This window comes from Rhipicephalus microplus, chromosome 5 (genome assembly GCF_043290135.1).
Source record: "Rhipicephalus microplus isolate Deutch F79 chromosome 5, USDA_Rmic, whole genome shotgun sequence".
Classification (NCBI taxonomy): domain Eukaryota; kingdom Metazoa; phylum Arthropoda; class Arachnida; order Ixodida; family Ixodidae; genus Rhipicephalus; species Rhipicephalus microplus.
In genome coordinates this window covers 15,975,775-15,995,056 of record NC_134704.1, presented here as the reverse complement: position 1 = coordinate 15,995,056, position 19,282 = coordinate 15,975,775, and the positions used below count along the sequence as shown (strand labels likewise).

General features: G+C 39.9%; 1 protein-coding gene across 1 annotated transcript in view; it reads left to right on the top strand.

Moving 5' to 3' along the window:
- Positions 1-18,988, top strand: part of LOC119173998 (uncharacterized) — a 57,250-nt gene extending 38,262 nt beyond the window's left edge. The window contains exons 36-56 of the mRNA XM_075894262.1: positions 441-578; positions 1,376-1,483; positions 3,396-3,540; positions 3,622-3,654; positions 3,735-3,767; positions 4,073-4,192; positions 4,494-4,717; positions 5,754-5,857; positions 5,996-6,104; positions 6,962-7,102; positions 7,546-7,659; positions 9,261-9,411; positions 10,672-10,698; positions 10,761-10,790; positions 12,362-12,490; positions 14,046-14,269; positions 15,702-15,911; positions 16,418-16,555; positions 18,120-18,233; positions 18,700-18,838; positions 18,897-18,988. Coding sequence (XP_075750377.1) covers positions 441-578; positions 1,376-1,483; positions 3,396-3,540; positions 3,622-3,654; positions 3,735-3,767; positions 4,073-4,192; positions 4,494-4,717; positions 5,754-5,857; positions 5,996-6,104; positions 6,962-7,102; positions 7,546-7,659; positions 9,261-9,411; positions 10,672-10,698; positions 10,761-10,790; positions 12,362-12,490; positions 14,046-14,269; positions 15,702-15,911; positions 16,418-16,555; positions 18,120-18,233; positions 18,700-18,838; positions 18,897-18,916 — 2,451 coding nt within the window. The 3' untranslated portion in view covers positions 18,917-18,988. The remainder of the gene's footprint in view (positions 1-440; positions 579-1,375; positions 1,484-3,395; positions 3,541-3,621; positions 3,655-3,734; positions 3,768-4,072; positions 4,193-4,493; positions 4,718-5,753; positions 5,858-5,995; positions 6,105-6,961; positions 7,103-7,545; positions 7,660-9,260; positions 9,412-10,671; positions 10,699-10,760; positions 10,791-12,361; positions 12,491-14,045; positions 14,270-15,701; positions 15,912-16,417; positions 16,556-18,119; positions 18,234-18,699; positions 18,839-18,896) is intronic.
- The last annotated feature ends 294 nt before the right edge of the window (positions 18,989-19,282 follow it).

The following is a 19,282-nucleotide window of genomic DNA, read 5'->3' as shown; positions in this document are numbered from 1 at the left end:
GTTACTAATTGTATGCACTGTGTGTGAATTTGTGCACCTAGTGCGTATTGTTAACCATAAAGCTGTAATATGTTAATGTAGGTATGCAATCTTTGAAAATGCATAAATACATGAGGAATTATCATTGCCCTTATATTCAGCACATACCGTACCTTTGAAATGTTTAGTTGTTCCTACGTGACCACAGGTTGAACTTAACCTGAAATTCTGTATTGTATTGTCAAGCTGAATTATTCATGTTGTCTAATGATCAATATTGCGATTCTTGTCATTAAAAACTCTAGTGGCATGTATGTTGAATTTCATGATGTGGTACTACATGCAGCATTGAGAAGGTGGCACAATTGACTGCCTGCTATTTATCAAGACAAACTATATTAGTCCACGTATTAGTATAGTATGGTGAAAGGCAATAATGTAAGGCGATCAATATTTTTCAGGTTCGACTTTTGGAGGCATCCAGAAACATGACGTCGCCTTGCATTTCAATGAACATGGCAGTTCGCGACTTCTTCATCGGCGAAGCAGCTGAAGAGAGAGAAAACTGCAAAGCTGAGAGTTGGATACAGTACAAATCGGTAAGGTCATGAATGCTGCCCCAACAGTGAATTAACAGTCATCTCATATTTTGAGATATCTCAAGGCGAGTTTATTTTGCAATTGTTGATCATGTGGGTCATGGCTAGTTAACATGCTATACAATGTATAAAGTAACTGTTGAATAGTGTTGGGTATTGAAGAACTTAACTAATCTTTTACTTTCTTGCTTAACCTTATGAAGACTGGACTACAGAGCAGCAAATGTGTGAGGCACTGAAGCATCTTCTGTAAATAAAAGCTAGCCACTTGTGCATCTAGCTACCCTTAAATCACTACTGTATCAAGTAATTTCTTGAACACTTAAGTTAGATCTCGTCTTTTCCAACACCCATGTGCGGTAATCCTAAACTGTTAATTTTTTTTACACAGCGCTCTCAAAATCGTCGTGACTTTTATTGGATTACTTACTTGCTAATGTGGGGATCATCAGCATCTCAAAGGATTTCTGCTTTTCAAAAAATGTGTACTATGCTCGACAGCATATTGGACCATCAGTGAGTGAGATATTCAAGTGAATAGGGACTCTTTTGTCTTAAAACAGCCTACATTGAAAACATACCCTTAATACAATCGAACCTTATTATAACAAACTCGCATCTTACATGAAAATAAGTTCGTTATATCCGAAATTTTATTATAAAGGTTTATTCTTGGCACTAAATCTATTGCGAGACTATTTTTTATTTACTTCGTTATCACTGATATTTCGTTATATCCGAATTTGTTATATCGAGGTTTGCGTGTAATGCATAAAACTGTATTTTGCTACTCCAAGGTTTGTGGAATCGATACAGAAAGGACTGATGGCATGTTTGAAGTTGCTCGTGCAAAGAACAACACAAATATTCTTACCTTTGAAAGCAAGGTATCCATCCAGCACAGGGTGAGTGAAATTTGTAGACACTTATGCACGGTCATCAATAGAAAGTAATAGTGTCTCGTTAAATAAAGCTTAGCAATTAGCATCATGTTATAATTCTTTATAAGCATGTACCTGCCGGTTTCAATCATGAAATAACTCTACCGTAGTTATCTGTGTAGCTTTTTGTCAGATCTTTTTCGAGTTTTTGTGGGATCCATAAAAGTTTCTATATTACAGCCTGAGTAAGTTTGAAACAGCCTTCATGTGTGAGTGACGTTCTTGAATAAAGCCTCAGTTCCGATGCATCTCTTGTGCTTTCAACATCGGGAAAAATAAGTCCACGTACTATCCTTGTACGAGCAGCAGCAGAAGGTTATAACCACTTTGTAAAATTTTCGATTTTATCAACCAATGCTTTCGGTCATAGGCTCCTCGCCTTAATTCTAGGAGATAATTGGTAGAAAATAATGAACTAGCATTTAATGTGTGCTACACTGGAAAAGTAATAATCATTTTAAAATATTCTTGATGCAAAATTATGGTAGTGCCTTCAGGAAAGTTATCATGGGCAACAGTACACCACAAATTGAAGTTAAATGAACACACATTGATTACACATGAGCTTCATTCCATCCAAATCCCAGTGTAACTTGTACTTTCTTAGTACTTAGTTGGCGCAGCTACCAAAAGCAAACAATACCGTAATTACTCGAATCTAACACGCACCCTTTTTACGGTTAAGCGAGTTCATAAATCGCATGCGCGTTAGAATCGAGTACGAAAAAAAAATGAATGCGGTTATTTTATTGCCATCGTCATTTTCAAAATGGCCGCCCCCTACGTGTGTCGGCATGGCGCGTTGGCCATTTCTGCCTATGTGTTTCCCATGTGCGGCACTTCGTACGTGTGCTGAGGAGTTTGTCATCTTGTAGTGCATTTGCATCGACAGCATGGAAGGGCCGACTCCAAAAACTCGAGTGCACCACGATGCCGCTTTTAAAAGAAAAGTCATCGCGTGTGCAGAAACGGACGAAAATCAGGCTGCGTCGCGGTCGTTCGGAGTTCCTGAAACGTGCGTGTGGGACCGGCGGAAACAAAAGCAGAAGATTGTCGACAGCAAAGCTTCAAGCAAAGGCTTCACTGGAACACAGCAGGGTCGGTTTTCGCAAATTGAAGAGCTGCTCGGTGAGTATGTGCTTGAGCAGCGAGCGGCACAGCGGCCCGTGACAACAGAACTGCTCCAAGTGCGGGCTATGCAGTTAGCCTTAGAAAAAGGGCTAATGCGGAGCCAGTTTAAAGCAAGCAGGTGCTGGCTAACTAACTTTATGAAGAGGAAAGGCTTTTCTCTCCGAAGGTGAACGGGCATATGCGAAAAGTTTTGCGGAGGAGTACGATGAAAAGCTTCGCAGTTTTCAGAGGTTCGTCCTAAACCTGCGGCACAACAACGGCTACCTGCTTGGGCAAATCGGGAATGCTGATCAGATGCCTCTTTACTTCGACATGCCTGGCACCACAAGCGTCGAGAAGAAGGGGGCGAAGCAAGTTCGCGTGCTGACATCGGTCCACGGTAAAACTGCAGCCACGGCAATGCTCTGTTACACGTCAGATGGGCACAAGCTTCCCCCATACCTTTTATCTAAATGGAATACGCTCCCGAAAGGAGTTAATTTTTTTAGTGGTGTGATCGTGCGGCCCAGGGAGAAAAATGAGTGCGCGTTGCAATCGATCTCTTACCTTTTTTTTTTTTTTCGTTGTGGAAATCAGGTGCGCGTTACAATCGAGGGCGCAGTAGAATCGAGTAAATACGGTACACTAAATTTGGACAGAGCGTCTCAAAAGATTGACAGTGCTCAATAAAGGCTGAATTTGTAATATGCATATAAGCTGTTTTATTGAAGCTTTCCCATTTGTGTTATTGAAAAAATTCATGCAGATGTCTATGCTCTTGGGTGAGGTACCAAACTTCTGCGTGGCTGCTTTTCGAGTGGAGATGGAAGATGCACAAAATGATTGCCCAAGTTTGGGGAAGCCATTTTCAAGGCTGGTGCATATAAAGAGTCTGCTGAACACAGCCAAAGGTACTGTTGTCATTTTTCTGCAATGTAAATAAACTGAGAAGATCTTTGACATACAATAGATATTCTCTATAATTATTTCAGAAGCCTATAAACTACGACGACAAGTCCCACTTAGTAAGTACCAAGTGCTAATGCGCTGGAAAGCTGCTTTTTGTGTGGAAGCGATTCTAACTAGTTTTTGTTTGATCATACAGAGGGAAAGCGAAAACCTGAGCAAGACACTTCACGTAAGCTGCTAAATATTTTTGTTTCATGCATGTGTGTTCAAATATGTGTCTTTGTATACATGTTATACGTATGCACTTATATACATGGAAGAAATGCGCCTGGGAGAAAATGCATAAAAGAAATGGAGCATGAAATGACACAGACAACACTGTTGCATGCCAAAAAAGTGTTAATTTATTATATAACTGCAGATTTTTTTTATTGGGCCAAGTTGCAGCTGCATTTTATGCCAATTCATTAACGCATGCATTAAAATAAAGTTTAGACAAAAAAGTAGAAACTGCATATGTTTTTCTTGTTACAGGGAATATCATCTGCATATATGATTCTTTTGGTCCTTCTCTGAGAAAAGCCGTGGTGAAACTGTGCGACTACATTGTGTTTGCATTTGTTCGTCTTGGTGTATCCGGTGTCCCAGTTTCAGGTATTTGTACATTATTGTATTTGCTTTCACATTTACTCATGTTGGACATGGTGGTGCTTCAGAGGGCACTGGTAGTACATGAATGACACATAGAATGATGATAATTGCCCTTAGAGCTCTTGTTATTGCTCCTTTTCACACAATAGTGTGCTTAGTGGTGATGTGTACTGCCTTGCCATTTAGGCTGTATAAAGCCATATACTACAAAAAAAAAACAGTGAAGTCTTTGTTCTTAAGCAACTCAGTAAATTAAATTACCATGCTTCTTTTATTTATTTTTTTGCTCTTCATCTTTTTTTAGGGAAGCTCCTTGAAGACTTCCTTGCTGTTACACGACAAAGCAAAAGTCAGGCAGTGGCAGCTCTTGAACCTTCCTTTATCGATGCCTTGAACACTGGGGACGCAGGGTTTTTGAGACCGCTGTCTGCGAAGTTAAAGCGCTGGACAAGTTACGAAAAATTGGCCGGTCTGGCGTTGTTTCCTCTGCCTTCAACAGACATACATGCAGTTGCAGAGTTTTCTAATGTAAGTCCAAAGGATGGCTCCGCTTCTTTTTTAGAGTGCATCATTTTCATCTTTATGCTGTCATAAATTGCCTATCCCACTCTAATCATTCCAACTCAAATTAAGGGAAACTTCTATAGTGGGCAAGTCTTGGAATGTTGTGAATGTTTAAAGATTTTTAACAGTGAGGCAAACAGTATTCATATTGGAAATTCGTAAACTGAGAATCGTAAATTAGCATCAACAAATTCAAATCGAAGGAAACTGCATAGCCTGAACTGCATTAGGCAACAGTTTGCATAAATGACCATAGGGTAACTGATCAAAGTCATTTATCAGTGCAAAGTTATCTTGTTGGTGGGATCCATCTTTCAACTATTGTTCTACATGTGCATGCTAGCTTTCTATCATTAACAAAGCTATAGTAGATGCCCTTTTTCAGTCATTGTAATGGTAATTTGTTCTAGGCAAACTCTAGGTATCAATCTATGAGAACTGTTTTAATGCTAAGAAATGAGCAAGTGCAGCTTCTCTTTTATGCCACATAGAATGACAATTTGTAAGGAAAGGTGTTGGCTGGAAATGGCTGCTTATTCGCTTTTGCTTACAGTGCATTAATAGTGCTGTTGTGTTGAGGGAAGGGATACAATAAGTTTGGTTGCTCTAAAGTGAAGCAACAGCAACTGGGAGCTGAAACCTCAATTCAGCTGCATTGATACTTCATATCAACTCATTTGCCTCAACATATGCTGGTGTAGCCAGTGATTAGGCCTATGACTTTACTGAATTTAGCACCCCTGTTACCCAGGTTGCTGCCAAACATTAATTTTTCTCAGGTTACTGTCACATGTTAGATTTGAGCTCCTCAGCTGCTTGAAATCAGGGACAAAAAGTTCATCGTGCCTAAAGTTCCAGTAATATTTGTCTGAAGTACGTTGAAGTAGTAGATTATGGGCATACCGTAGGTTTTCATTCATTTTCTTTGTGTGTGATATAAAAAGGCAGCTGTGTGGTCCTATAGTGACGAATTCAACAACAATTGTTTATTTGTTCTCAGGCAATATGGTCTATTTTTCAACACTCAGTGGAAGACCATAAGATCTTAATAGTTGGTGTTCATGCCTTTGAAGCTGACGAGGATGTCTTGCAACGCCTGAGTCGGTATGTACTCCCTTCAAACAATCGACTTTAAGCGCACTTCGGGCCATCAGCCAACTGTCTTTTCCTCTCACATCTTTTCACATTGTAATTGACCAAATGGATAAAACCTTTACATATTTCTTTTTTTTTTTCTTGCAGCACTTGTGACTTTCTTGTCTTCATTAATCAGGAAGTAAAACCCGGTCCAGTATGTCGCATGCACTACCCAGCTATGAGGAGACTTGTATACCAGGATTTTGAGCACATGGTATGCTAGAGTTTCATATGTTCATTGGACACACTGTCTTCATGATTGTATGGATGGTCAACTGTAAAAGTGGAACATACCAATTACATTTATTAACTACTGGGTATACGTACTGCTGGGGTGCCAGACATTTGGGGAGAAGCTGCAATGACTGTGGGGTGTTGATAAATCCCGCTAACGCATGTCTCAGGCTGTAGGAGAGATGGCCAAGGTTTGTTACCAGTGTCAGGAAGACATGGGAATACAGCTGGTGTAGTAGAGAAATTTCGCCTGCATTTTTAATACAAAAATAGTAGCCCAAGCAAAACATATATTTTTACTTAGCTATCATCTAGTCATATACGATGCTGATTAGTGCTTCTATAAGTTGCCAAAATTGAAACAGCAGTCCGAAACTTTTACCCACTTTCTGGTCGTCCGGGTACGATGTTTTTTTTCAGCTTTGGGCACTGCGAGATAAAAACTACAGCTATAGGAGAAGATTCATTGAATGTTTATTTTTGTAGTTGATATTATGCATAAGTCTTTACACAACATTTAAACAGCATGTGGTGCCTGAGAGTGGGCCACTGTGGCCATGCTATGTTAAGAGAGGCCCTTTAAGAGACTGCGAAGAATGAAGCTCACAGACTACAAGATATGCTAAACATGTGTTACTGACCCACACACATTTAACATGTGGTATTGAGATATGCTTAAACATGCTTAAATGCACTTTAACCACAGCTCAGCCAGATTTCTTGTAAAAATCTTCAGCATATGCAGCATCTATTTACTGGATATTTAGCTCTCTTGTTCCTTACATAGTCTAATGAGTGGTTGTGATCAATTATTATGTGTTATGTCTATGCTTTCAGAAGAACATTTCCAGTGCAGTTTCGCATAGCTGCCTTTCAGTCAACCTGGCTGTGCTGGGCTTTCACATGGCACGGTCATCTGGCCAACAAGTGCACATTGGAGACCGCTGTGTTGAGCAGAAATGGACAAGTCTCTCTGAGGTATGATGGTTTTGTGTGTTTGCTTTGTCAAATCCCAATGGTAGATGCTTTTGCTGAAAGAGTAGGGTGCTTGTTGCATTGTCGCTGTATAAGCTCATCACTCATAACACATTCAAGTTGCAGTTCACATGCTCAATCCTATGAAGTATAGAACAACAGAGTGGCAGGCTCCTAACTGGACAGGCATTGATAAACTGGTGACGGTCATGCTTTAAAATGAGGAACTGCTGAATAATACTATTATATGTGTTTGAGCAGAGGTCAATCTGATTGCAAATGTGCATGCTACATTTATTGCGGAGTTGATTCCGGCTCAGTTGCTCCCACCATGTTCTTTTTTCTCACCACTCATAGTGATTCCTAATATTTTGCTTGGTTACTTCACCTTGTTGAGCTTACAAGTTATAATCATTTCATGTATCTCTCTTTTTTTTTTTTTCTAGGTGTGCCCGACAGGTAGCGAGGAAGAAACCATTGAACCAGGTCTGGAGGGCTTGATTCAGAGCAACAGCAGCTATGTTATGATTTTTGAAACCAAGCGAACAACTTATGACAAGGTGATTGGAAATCACAATACATATAGCTAGTTGTAGAGGGGCATTACTCGCAGCTAGAGCTTCTGTAGTGGCTCCCATTACTGTTGTTTATGAAAGGGATAAAGAGCAAATTTTGATCTGCCTGTACAATTGCAGTGTAATTTCTAGCATTCATCGTTTTATCCCAATACAGTAGACTCTCAGTAACCGGAACCTGAAAAGACCAAAAAAATGTGTTCCATTTAGCTGGAGTTCCGTTTACTGAGAGGTGAAGATGGGTGCAGAAAACAAGTCCAAAACCAAGCATTGCAGACTCAATAGTTTCGTTTAAACAGTAGTTCCCTTTAACAGATTTCCATTTATTGAAAGTCTACTGTATTCATGTCGGCTAGTTTTTTGCTGCAGTTATGAAACTAAGGGGGGTCATTATATATTGAAAAAACTTCGATAATTGCTCATCGTGTAGTATGAGCATAGAAAAACATTGTAGCAGCTTCGAACTAGCGATGCCAAGCCCGAAAGAAGAATTCATCTTTGTGGGAGCTTTCTTATTTCTTATTTTTCTTTGCTCTTTTTTCCTTTTTTCTCCTTTGTCTTCCTACTTTAATTTTTATGCATATGTTTCTATTTCATTCTCTCTCTATTTCTTGCTCTTTACACATCTATTTCTTTTTTTCCTTTCTATCTCACTCTCTTTGTTTCTCTTTATTTCACTCTGTCTTTTTTGTTTCTATTTATTTATTCCCTGTTTTTCTAGTTTTTCATGTCTTTATTCCTTTAATTATCTCTATTTTTCTACAGTTGTTTCTCTCTCTTTCTGTATTTTCTTTCTCTTTCTTTCTCTCTCATGTGTACCACATGCTCCATTTCTTTGAGCAGAGCTTTCCTTCAGTGCTCACGCCTTCTGTACTCGATAGTGGGATGACGATAGTTATAGCGCGAGAACAAAACAACGACACAGAGACCGTGTCCTTCTTGTTTCTGTGTCGTTTTGTTCTCGTCTGTGTCATTTTGTTCTCGCGCTATAACTATCGTCATGCCATACCAACTAGCCCAAGCTGCCACACTTCAGTAGTGGGGCCTGTCCAGTTCCCGTGGAGTATAAGCACACATGTAGTTTTTTGCAACACCAGAGAATCTGAGGCAAACTACAACAGCTTCAATGTAAAGCTAGTCTTATGCCCTTCTAAATGAAAAGAAAAGACACATGGAACAGCTTGCTGTATATTCAGTAGTGATGTTTTACAGATTTTTGTACTTTAAACTAAGTGCAGTAGCAGTACTTGTCTCATTGTACACTTAAAAAAGGACGTGGAAAAAAGCTATGGATGTTAGTTTTATTTCAAGTGCACATTATTTCAAGTGCACAGAACCTCAAAAAATGATTGCCTGGGTTATGTTGAACTTCCCCTAGTATTCTGTTGTTACATATGGTAAGAACTTCAAGCCTTAAATATAGTGTAATTATTTTTCTGTTGGTCAGCGACTATTGAACAACATTGCCTGTTTTCAGCTTTCAAAACATTAAACTACATGCTGGTTCTTGAAAATTACTCCCAGAACAGCTTTTTATCATCCCAGAAGAGTTGTTCACTTGTAGTTTCACTTATTCCTACACACAGGTGGTCAAGTTTCGTCAAGCACATCCTGATGGCTGTGTTGCGGTCTTTGGGTTCAACTTTGATGACCTTGATGGCCACTGTAGAAATGAGCAACCTTTTCCACGTGTTCGCCTTATAGCAGATGTTATGTCCAAGAACAAGAGCTCATTGTGTAAGCACATCCTGTCATTGTAAACATATAATTTTTCTCAAATTTTACACAAAGAGTGTTTCAGGAAGGCTGCTTTCGTATATTGATAACAACCTTGCTAGCCTCACTGCAGCTTGTATATTCAGTATGGACCTATTATACTTGTGATGATGAAATATTCCACTACTAATGGATTGTAAGAAAAGTTATTATCATTTCGAGAGTACCTTGAAAGGTGGGAAAGAACCTGCCTGCACAATAAAAAAAAAATCTTTGCAATTAAGAACTTCATTTTGCAGTGGGAATAAACATTATGTACATTGTGGAGCAGTTTCTCTGTTGTTCTATGAAGTGATCTAAATAGAATGCTTGTTGATAATTGGACAGGAATAAATAAATTGACAACGGATATTGCAAGAACATTAAATAAAACAGTAAGTTCTGTCAAGATTTGCAGCGGGGGGGACATTATGGAAGAAGGAAAATTGTTACCCACGAAACAAAAGTAAATGTCTGGATCCTGAATTCTCGTTGCAGGTTCAAAATATTTGTCCTTAGTACTAATAATGTGTATATGGAAACACCATTTCTGCACAAAGTCAGAGGTATAGAAAGGCTTCATAGTTTAATATCATGTGAATTTATTGTCTATCCCAGCATCAATAATTACAGGAAGCTGAGAAGTCAAAGAAATGGATGATGGGCACAAAATCTGTGATGGTCTTGCACAGTAGAATGGGTGCTGCTAAGTTGACATGGGCAGGAATATTTTCAACGGGCACTGAGTAACACACTAGTCAATAGCTATAACATGCAAATAGTCGGATGAAGCCAGTAAAAGATCAGATGGTATCTAAATGTTTACGGCAGTGCACACGATTCAGTTTTCATCAACAAGAATAAAAATTTGCATATCACGACTAGTGATGTAGATAACAAAAGAAAAAGGGTTATATACCATTTATGAGGGAGAGGCAAGTAAATGGCTACTCTGATGAAAAAAAATGCATAGCCTAAGAATATGCTACTAGTAATGTATGGAGTAAGACTGTTTCGTGAACCAAAGAAGAGAATATTATATGTTTAGCATGAGACTATATCCCAAGATGGCATGTTTTTTGTCATTACTCATATACTGTAGAGTATTTGAGCACACACAGATAGATCCTCACTTAGGTTCTGCAGCTATTATTGTATTATGGTTATATACAGTACTATTTCTCAAAAGGTTGTACAGTGTAGAGCAGTTTAACTTCGATTTTCTACCTTGGTCTTTTTCAGTTTCTACAGCAAGCAAGTACAGAGATGGTAAGGCAGTCAATGCTTCTTACAGACTATGCAACTACATCTAGCTATTTTTGCAATTTCAGAGCATGCTAAGCAACCAGAATTCAAGCGCTGTAAGTACAAGCACTCGAGAAATGCCATTAAAAGATCTGGTTTAGTAGTGGCACAATGAATGCTACTTAAGTTTGGCATAATTTAGACGTGGAAGAAGAGGTTCAAGAATTGAAGTAGTTTGATATTTGATGGGCAGGGTGGAAAAACACTGGTCGAAGGGCAGATCGAGTGATGATAGATTAGTTCTGTTGTTACTTCATGTCCAAAGAGGCACTGAAAGCAATAAACCCGGAAAACTCTATTGTTGTAGTCATCTGGGAGAATAGTATGCATCATTGTGAGTGATGTCGAAGGAAACACCAAATTACCGTATTTTTGTGCATACAACCCGCCCCTGCATATGATCTGCACCCTCGCTTTCAGCCCGCTAAAAAAAAAAAAAAAAACTTCCGAGTGTTGCCCATACATTACATACAGAAAATATGCACGAAAGCTACTACTCAAGCAGCACAGCACAAATGCAGACCGGCAAAAAGTCGGTAAGTGTAGGCATATTGTCATCTGCCTTCTGATTGAAAGTGCTTGCCGTTTCATGTGGTGCAGTCATCTTCAGCTCACACGGAACTCGTGAGGTAAGCCTAGCTCTCTCGATGGTCACGAGGCTTCGGCTTAGGTCATCTCAGTCGATATGGCTCCTACTTTTCACTTTTTCAATATAAATGTCCCTATGTAGCTACACCTCCAACTCCGGGTAGGCACAGGTATTGGGGCCACGAAATGGCCTACAGTCACAGTGCGTGGCTTTTAGGTTGCCCTTCCTCCAGTGTCGCATGCAAGACTCGTTCACATCGTTCCGGCTTCTCACATTGCAGTTTTGAAGTTCCCTAGCAACCGTGATGATCTTCAGCTTTTGCTACGTAGTGAATGACCGATGCTGAATACATGGCGTATGGGTCAACATGCAGAGATTGAGTAGTATCAGCGAGATAGAGAGAGGCTTAATTAGTGTGACTGTTTAGGGGCTTCACTGCACAATGCGCATTGCCATCAAGTTCCACTAAAACAAGAACCCTGCATATCATCTGCACCCTTACTTCGCCACTGAAATTATCGCATTTTTGGTATGGGTTATACGTGCAAACACACGGTAGTTTTAAATTGACAATTACTTGCAAAAAGTGTGGTTTCAAGTCTGAAGTTTACATATGAAGCAGTTGGTATTCCTGTTCTTTTGATAACATTGGGCTCTGTTGTATGGAACATCTGTTGTAAGCGATTATGTCCTTTCACAAGCAATTTGGGCCCTTTGTTCAACAGTGCATGATACAGGAGAGGGTTAGTTGGAAAGCTTTGGAAAAATACTTTGTCAGTTAACTCATTTTCGTTTATAATAGCAATCCTATTTCTCCTGCTGCTTAGTCTTGATGAATTCTTTGCCCTGTTATAAGCCCATAATGAATGCTGCTGTAATGTTCTGCTTGTGCTTCCGAATGCACAGCCACAGATATATCATGCGCTTATCAATGTCAGCAAATTGAGCCATGGATGATTCTTACGGTTGCAATTCTCAGTTTCATAATAATATATGTAGTGTTGAACGTTTTCTGAAAAATGACCTCCTTGTTTTCAGCTTCGTTGCTGTGTGTGTTTTCGGAAAAGGCGCATCTGTTGGACAACTTCCCTGGAGAACTGTGCGACTATCTTGTGTTCCAGTCTGTAGAGTATATGTTAGCATTTGACAGGGTTGCCATTCACAATGGTAAGTATAGACCAGCTATCCTATAACCTCTTCCTCTTACCTCTAGATTAAACCTTGTACGTACGCATACATAAATGCCTGAGAAAATGGGCAGTGGAGCAGTCGTCATTTTAGCACTTCGGGTGGTGTGGTGCACAGATGGTGCACTGCAGCTATGGCTTGCCAAAAATGTTCGTGTTACTCGCTACTCACATATTCCAGTGGTTTGTCTTTGCTATGTGTGCACTACTGACAATACTCACTTTTTGGTGTTATTGGTTCTAAATTATGCCTGATTCATTATGCTAAAGCCTTACAACAAAGGGAAACACTCCTCAGGTTGTATTGGTTTAAAAAGTAATGTAACGTTATGTAAAAGGGCGACATTTTTTGACGAATGCTTCCATGTCCCGTATATTAAAGGGATCGACAACTGCCCAGTACTTAAAATGAGATGACTACATGGTTGGAACGATTGTCTCTCATAGTGACACAAACCAACCCTTATTTTCTTGTGAGATGTGGAGTTATACTTTTATTTCTTCATTGAAAATTGCAAAAAATTGTCTGTGGTGCCACTTGGTGGTAGAAACTTCAATTATTTGATATACCCTGCCACGTGACCATAGATTACTCTACGCGGTAAACAATTTTTTTGTTAGTTCGCTAGTCTATAGTAAGAGATATTCCTTCATAAAAATGTGCATATAAGCCTGTATTAGTAGTGCGCATTAAAATGGCACTGCCTTTCTGGGACGTAATTATCCCATGCTCATCAGTGCACCTTAAGCAACTTTTCTGCATGCTCATGGAATCGTGCATGCAGTTTCCAGGTCGCTAAGATATTAGAGTGATGTGGTTTTTCTACCTACACTTTGTCTCAGAAATGACGTGCACTGCTACTCAGCAATGCCACGCATATGCGCAGTGACGTTTTCGGTGACTTGGCTTGGCTCGTGTGTCGAGCGAGTAAGCACGACGGGACAAGCCATCCACGACACAGGTGCATCAACTTTGGGCACAGGTGCACGCAACACAGTTCAAATACAGGAAAGCTGTATAAAGTCACATTGTCTCATTGTGCAGCGTGTTATTTTCAAAAATAGCTGTAAAGCTCAAAACATGCGTGGTTAAGCATAGTTACAGGAACTCTTGCGAAAGTAGAATGACAGCATGCACAAGTCGCTGGAAAGGCTACCAGCATTGCTATCAATCTTTAGCATTGCTGTGCAAAAAAAAGACAGGTGTTCAAAGCCTCTCAGACTGAGAAATACTGCTTATAAAATAACTACGTGCTTTTGAGATTAACTACAACACTACGAAGGGCAAGCTCTCTGTCGCACTGGAGAAAACTGGGTCGAAAAAAAATCACTTGGTTGTCTCTTTAAAACATTAAATAAAAAACAGCATGTTTTTTATTATCTTTTGCTGAGAGGGTTTCACCTATCATAATGATAATGCCTGACCAAATATTTGTTAAGCATTTGACCACAAGTGATAATATTGATAATATTGTGCGTTAAATTCATTTCAAAAGCAATTTCTTCAGACAAATGCCTCGCTGTCTTTGTTACAGAAGCCGCCTTTAGAAAATTCAAGCACCTTCCCAGAAACTCTGGAACATGGATGCTGGCTGCAATAACTCGGTTTTCATGGCTCAAAAGAGCAGCCACACGGTCTGTTTTTAGCAACCTGTTTGTGAAGGCAACAAAACGCTGGGCCCTCCAACAAAGACTGCATGGCATCGCTATGTTCCCAGAAGCTCCATTACCACCAAAAGTGTTTTTGGAAGTTACAAAGGCAAGTTATTTGTACACTAAGCAGACCTTAGTGTGGCACAGTTATAAAGTAGTACCTAACAGCAAAGATGGTAGGTCAACCATTTCAGTGTCAAATTTTCTCTCCAGATGCGACTCGCCAGGGTCGATTTTTTTATTGCTGATTTATATTCTTCAGTCAATTCTATTTTAGAAAAAAACATCAATTTTTATAAGGTAACCAAAAATTTACAAAGTAAAACATTGCTTGTGTTGTTACATACATATATAGTTTATTCATGAGTAACAGCAAGACGGGGAAAACCACTTGAAAAATGATGCCAAAACTAGCCACCATACGCAACCTTATGTGCAAGTGATAGCCAGCGCACCACTGTAGCAAAGCATTAGGAAAAACAGAGACAGCTACTTAAAGGGGCCCTGCAACACTTTTCGAGCATCGTCGGGAAACGCTGCCGATCGGTAGTAGAGGCTCCCGACAACACGCGAGCCAAATGTTATAGTGCAGCATGCGTCTTAGAATTCACAATAATTCATCAAAGTCAGCTGCAAATTGCTTTCCCTTCTATCGACAGATCACGGTATATACCCAAAAATTACACATAGTAAGCCCATCTATCAGCCACTGGCTGATTTTAACATGGCGCGCTCGCTCGTTACAGAGATTTCTGCGGGAGGCAGCTACTTGTCCACGCAAGCGTGCGCGATCACACTGAAGAAGCCGCGCATACGAAGAAAAAACCAAAAAGAAAAAAAGTGCTCAAGGTCTCGAGGCCCGCGTAACGTTTTTCTGTGGCCCTGCCATTCCTCCCTGCTTAGCTTCCAGCGCTTTCGTCGGGACAAGAGAAGAGAGAAAGTAATTGCAGCATGCGACAAACCTCTGTAACTCCACTCCCATAGGATGGATTCTTAAAATTTTCTTGACGTTGAATTCGTAAGGCAATAAGCTATTCCAGCGAATTCATTCCATGGTTACTTGAAAAAGTGTTTCAGGGCCCCTTTAAGGAAAACATTCTATGTATTCCCACAATGGGGGAGCACATGCCGAGCGAGAAATTGAATGAAAAAGGTCTGCTTTTTCAACATAGAAGTACATGTATGTCGTTGATCAGTTTGAATATGGTCACGGGGGATGTACATGCATGCATAATTGACCCTAACAGGGTTCACAAACATCTTTTGAAGGCATTTCAGACCCTGCACAGATTACTCAAGCTAAATAAATTCAAGCGTGAAGGAAGGTTTGATTTATGCTTGCCTTACTTTTTTTAAGGAAATTTTGTATGTGTTCTTGTTTGTCTCTGATGTAACCAAAGGTACAGTTTCTAACACTGTTTCTACTATAAATAGCGGGCCCAAAGAAGGCCGTTTGAATTGTTAGAAGTGTAGATAACGGGTACTAGTGTCAAGCGAAGAGATAATTTCGATGCATCTCTTTTGCGTTCTTGTCACAGAGGACGTACTGGGCATTAAAGAATAAGCCCACGCCCTTGGGACTTGTCATTGGAGTTCCTGTGAAGGAGCATCACTTGACCATATGGAAGAAGCTGAGCAGATTCTCAGATGTCCTAGTGTTCACAATGCATCGCTCAGTGCCAAGTGACTTATGCCAAATCACTTTTCCATCTGTAGAACCGTTCAGTAGCAGGTACCTTGAAGAGATGGTAAGTAGTGAAGATAATACAATCACTACAATCACTATATTTCAAGCACTAGCAAGTGATCTGCAGTCATTTCCAATTACCAATATATAATTGGCTGAATCATGACCAGAACAGAAGCATTTGCGGAAGCTTTACTGCTGTTCCAAGTTCTCCAATAAGATGTGCAAATAGTTTTGTGACTTTTCTAGCAGTGTTAGGCCACGGCATTAGTTATGACTGCAATGCATTATACATACTGCTGCTCGCACGATCCAGTTGGGTGTGAATACTCTGTTAATTTGTTAAAGTGGGCCACATTAGCCTTGGTTTCATCAGTTCTTAAAGCTCTCATCACAGCAGACTAGTTCAAGAGAATTGCGTTTTACCATTCTATCATTTAGCAATTCTATGCAAACTGATATCTCTCAACCTTATAATCTTGCACACCATCACAGGGGTCTTTCACGGCTGGTCACAACTAGTGTCTAGTTTGTTCCTCGCACCAAATGAAGTGTGTCACTTTGCAGGCGATCATATCTCGAAATGAACGACACCGTGCTGTGGTTTGTATGTCGGTCAACCTGGCTGTGCAGCATTTCCGAACGAGAAAACGCGCTCTTGTTGGAGATCATTGTGTCCGTGAAGAGTGGGAGGACTATTCACAGGTGAGAAATAAGAAAATGGATGGTTAACAGTGGCTCATGATTACAGATTTGCCTTGGTCTTCATGCACAACATTGTGTAATGTGGAGGAGTGTATAATCAAATTTTTGGTGTACAATCTCACTGAGTAGGCACAGTAAGCTCTGTGGGCTGACCTCTTCTTTCTTTTTATTATAATGTGCAATATAAGTTATTATTACCATTATTATTATTATTATTATTATTATTATTATTATTATTATTATTGGCGCTGAAACTGCTTCCGTCCTCAGCTACACACTTATTGCTGGTAGCTCGTGTTTCAAGGGTAGCATTTGTGTAACTTCAACTAAATTTCTCATTTCAGTTTCGTGAGATTATGTAAATAAACCTGCAGTTATTTTTCAGTGTAACGTCCACAGAAGAGTATGTAATTCAAGGTAACCTGCCGACATCCATGATTCATCTGTGGAATTAAGGTAGCTGTTGTACCTTGACTGATTCCTTCTTGCCACCACATATCCAAACGTTGGCACTTTTAAACGTCCCCAGCTTCATCGCAGCCGTCCGAGAACTTTCGTTGCACTTCAAGTGCGGCGGAGCCCAAAGACACAAAATACAAACTGCATGTGCTCATCAGAAAAAAAGAAAGTAAATTTTGCAGTATGGCTCTGTTCCGGCAACGTTGTCGTTACTCATTGTCAAGGCTTGGTACATAGAGTACGCGAGTAGTAGTTATTCTTTTTTTTTTTTGATGAAAAGTATATTTTAGAGGTAAGCAAGTTAGGCGAGTACGCAAATCAATAGTAAATGCAGCAATCCAGGTCGAATGAGATCTAATCCAATCCATATCCTAAATAGTGGAGTCAGTAAATACAGCAGTTCAGGTCGATCTAATTCAATTCAATCCACATACTAAGCGGCGTGGGCTACAGCCATTATAGTAAAGTAGATTATACTCCAGTGGCGGAACCGGCCAGGCTCCCGTGTCGTTTTGCATGAATGCCGCGAGATGGCACTACTTTTACATTTCCTAGCAGCATTGACTGCGATGTCGGACTATTGCAGGCTCCTTCAAACTTTCATCTGTGGTTACTTTTAACTTGTGTGTTTACTTCGTGATTCTTCCGAACATCAAACTGCAGACTTGCTCACTGCCTGGCTCGGGGTTTTTATTTTTTTGTCAGATGTACATATTTTTTCACATTTACCGCACACGCTCAGAACATTCTGAGTGCGTCTGGTAAATAGGTTTAGTTATTTTATACGGAGAGCCTGATTTTTTTTACCTCTCGAGCATTTGTTTCCAACACACAGTTTACCTAGCAGACGTGGCGGTCATGGAATTTGCTTTTAATGATCATGAAAAACCTGGGAAAGTCAAGGAATTTAGAAATATCAAATTGGTAGACACCATGAGAAGCCAATGTAACAATGTCAGAATGGCTGAGCCGTGCACTAAGTAGACCTCACTTCCTCTGCAAGAGTGTTTTACATGTGCGTAATGAAAGATTCTATGCTACTACACATGTAGTTTGCTATCATTGTCATAAAGGTGAAATACTTAAAGTGAAATGTATCTTCCAGGTCTGTGCAGATGATGGCCCTAAAGCAATTGTAAACTGGGAGTGGTTGTCTGCCATATCTTCTAATGTTACTGTAACACGCACATTTGAAGTACCAAGGACACTTACAATGAAGGTGAGTTGACAAAAGGCTTGGTACTGCATAATGGATTCAAATTTCATTAAGCAACAGAAAAACCTGGTGAAAGTGGCACTTTCTAAGCTACAACTACTTTTCTGCAGCCCCACCACCTGATAAAAAAACATTAGAATGAGTATTGTTAAATGTGCATTTCATGTTTTTGCACAACACCAAGTCATTTATTGCATGGCATCACATTGGATGCCTTGCACTCGAAAATGTGCGATAGATAACAAGCCAAGTTGTCAGTGCATATGTTTGGGATAATAGCTGATGCAATTTAGCTTATGCTTTCTAGTGTAACGTTGGTTTCCAAAAATTCAAATGATAAAAAATTTCATGTTACCACCAAATTTTTATGAAGAAACATGTAAATTTAAGGGCTTTATTTCTTTGTTAGACACATTAATTAGAATTGTTAGCACCTAATTCAGATGTCTTTACATCGGTTCTCTCATAGGCCAACCAGTTCTTGCAACTGAATCCCAAGGGGTGCTTAGCAGCATTCAATGTAGACTATGACGATCCACATGGCACTTGCCCAGGAAAGCAGCCGTTTTCTCGCATTAGTACACTGGCCAACTTGAGACATGCTACCGGTAATTTATAGCTATTTTCTGTTCGGCTGTTACACTAACCATGTGTTTTCTCTTCTAGGCTCAAGGCACAGTGACTGAGCCATGGGCAGTAGGTCTCCCGTGGTTAAAAAAACCTGATTTTATTGTTGAATAAAAAAGTGCTCGTTGTATTGGATATCCATCCTCTCTCTGTTTAGCACTTCGCCACGGATCTCCAAGTGGCAAGAGTTGTGGGTCTGTGTGCTGCTACACATGCGCTATATCACAGTGCAGGATGTTAAAGAGCTCAGTTTCGTGCAATGTAACAAAGTCGTCACCACATTGTATAGTGCATTAAATATGGAAAGTTGTGTGTTCTATGGCAGTTGTGTTGTCTTTGAACAGGGCAGTGACGTCATTAAGGTTGTCACATTGTCTGCAAATTCCTTCTCAAAGAGAACGATATTTTGTCATTGTGACCAACAG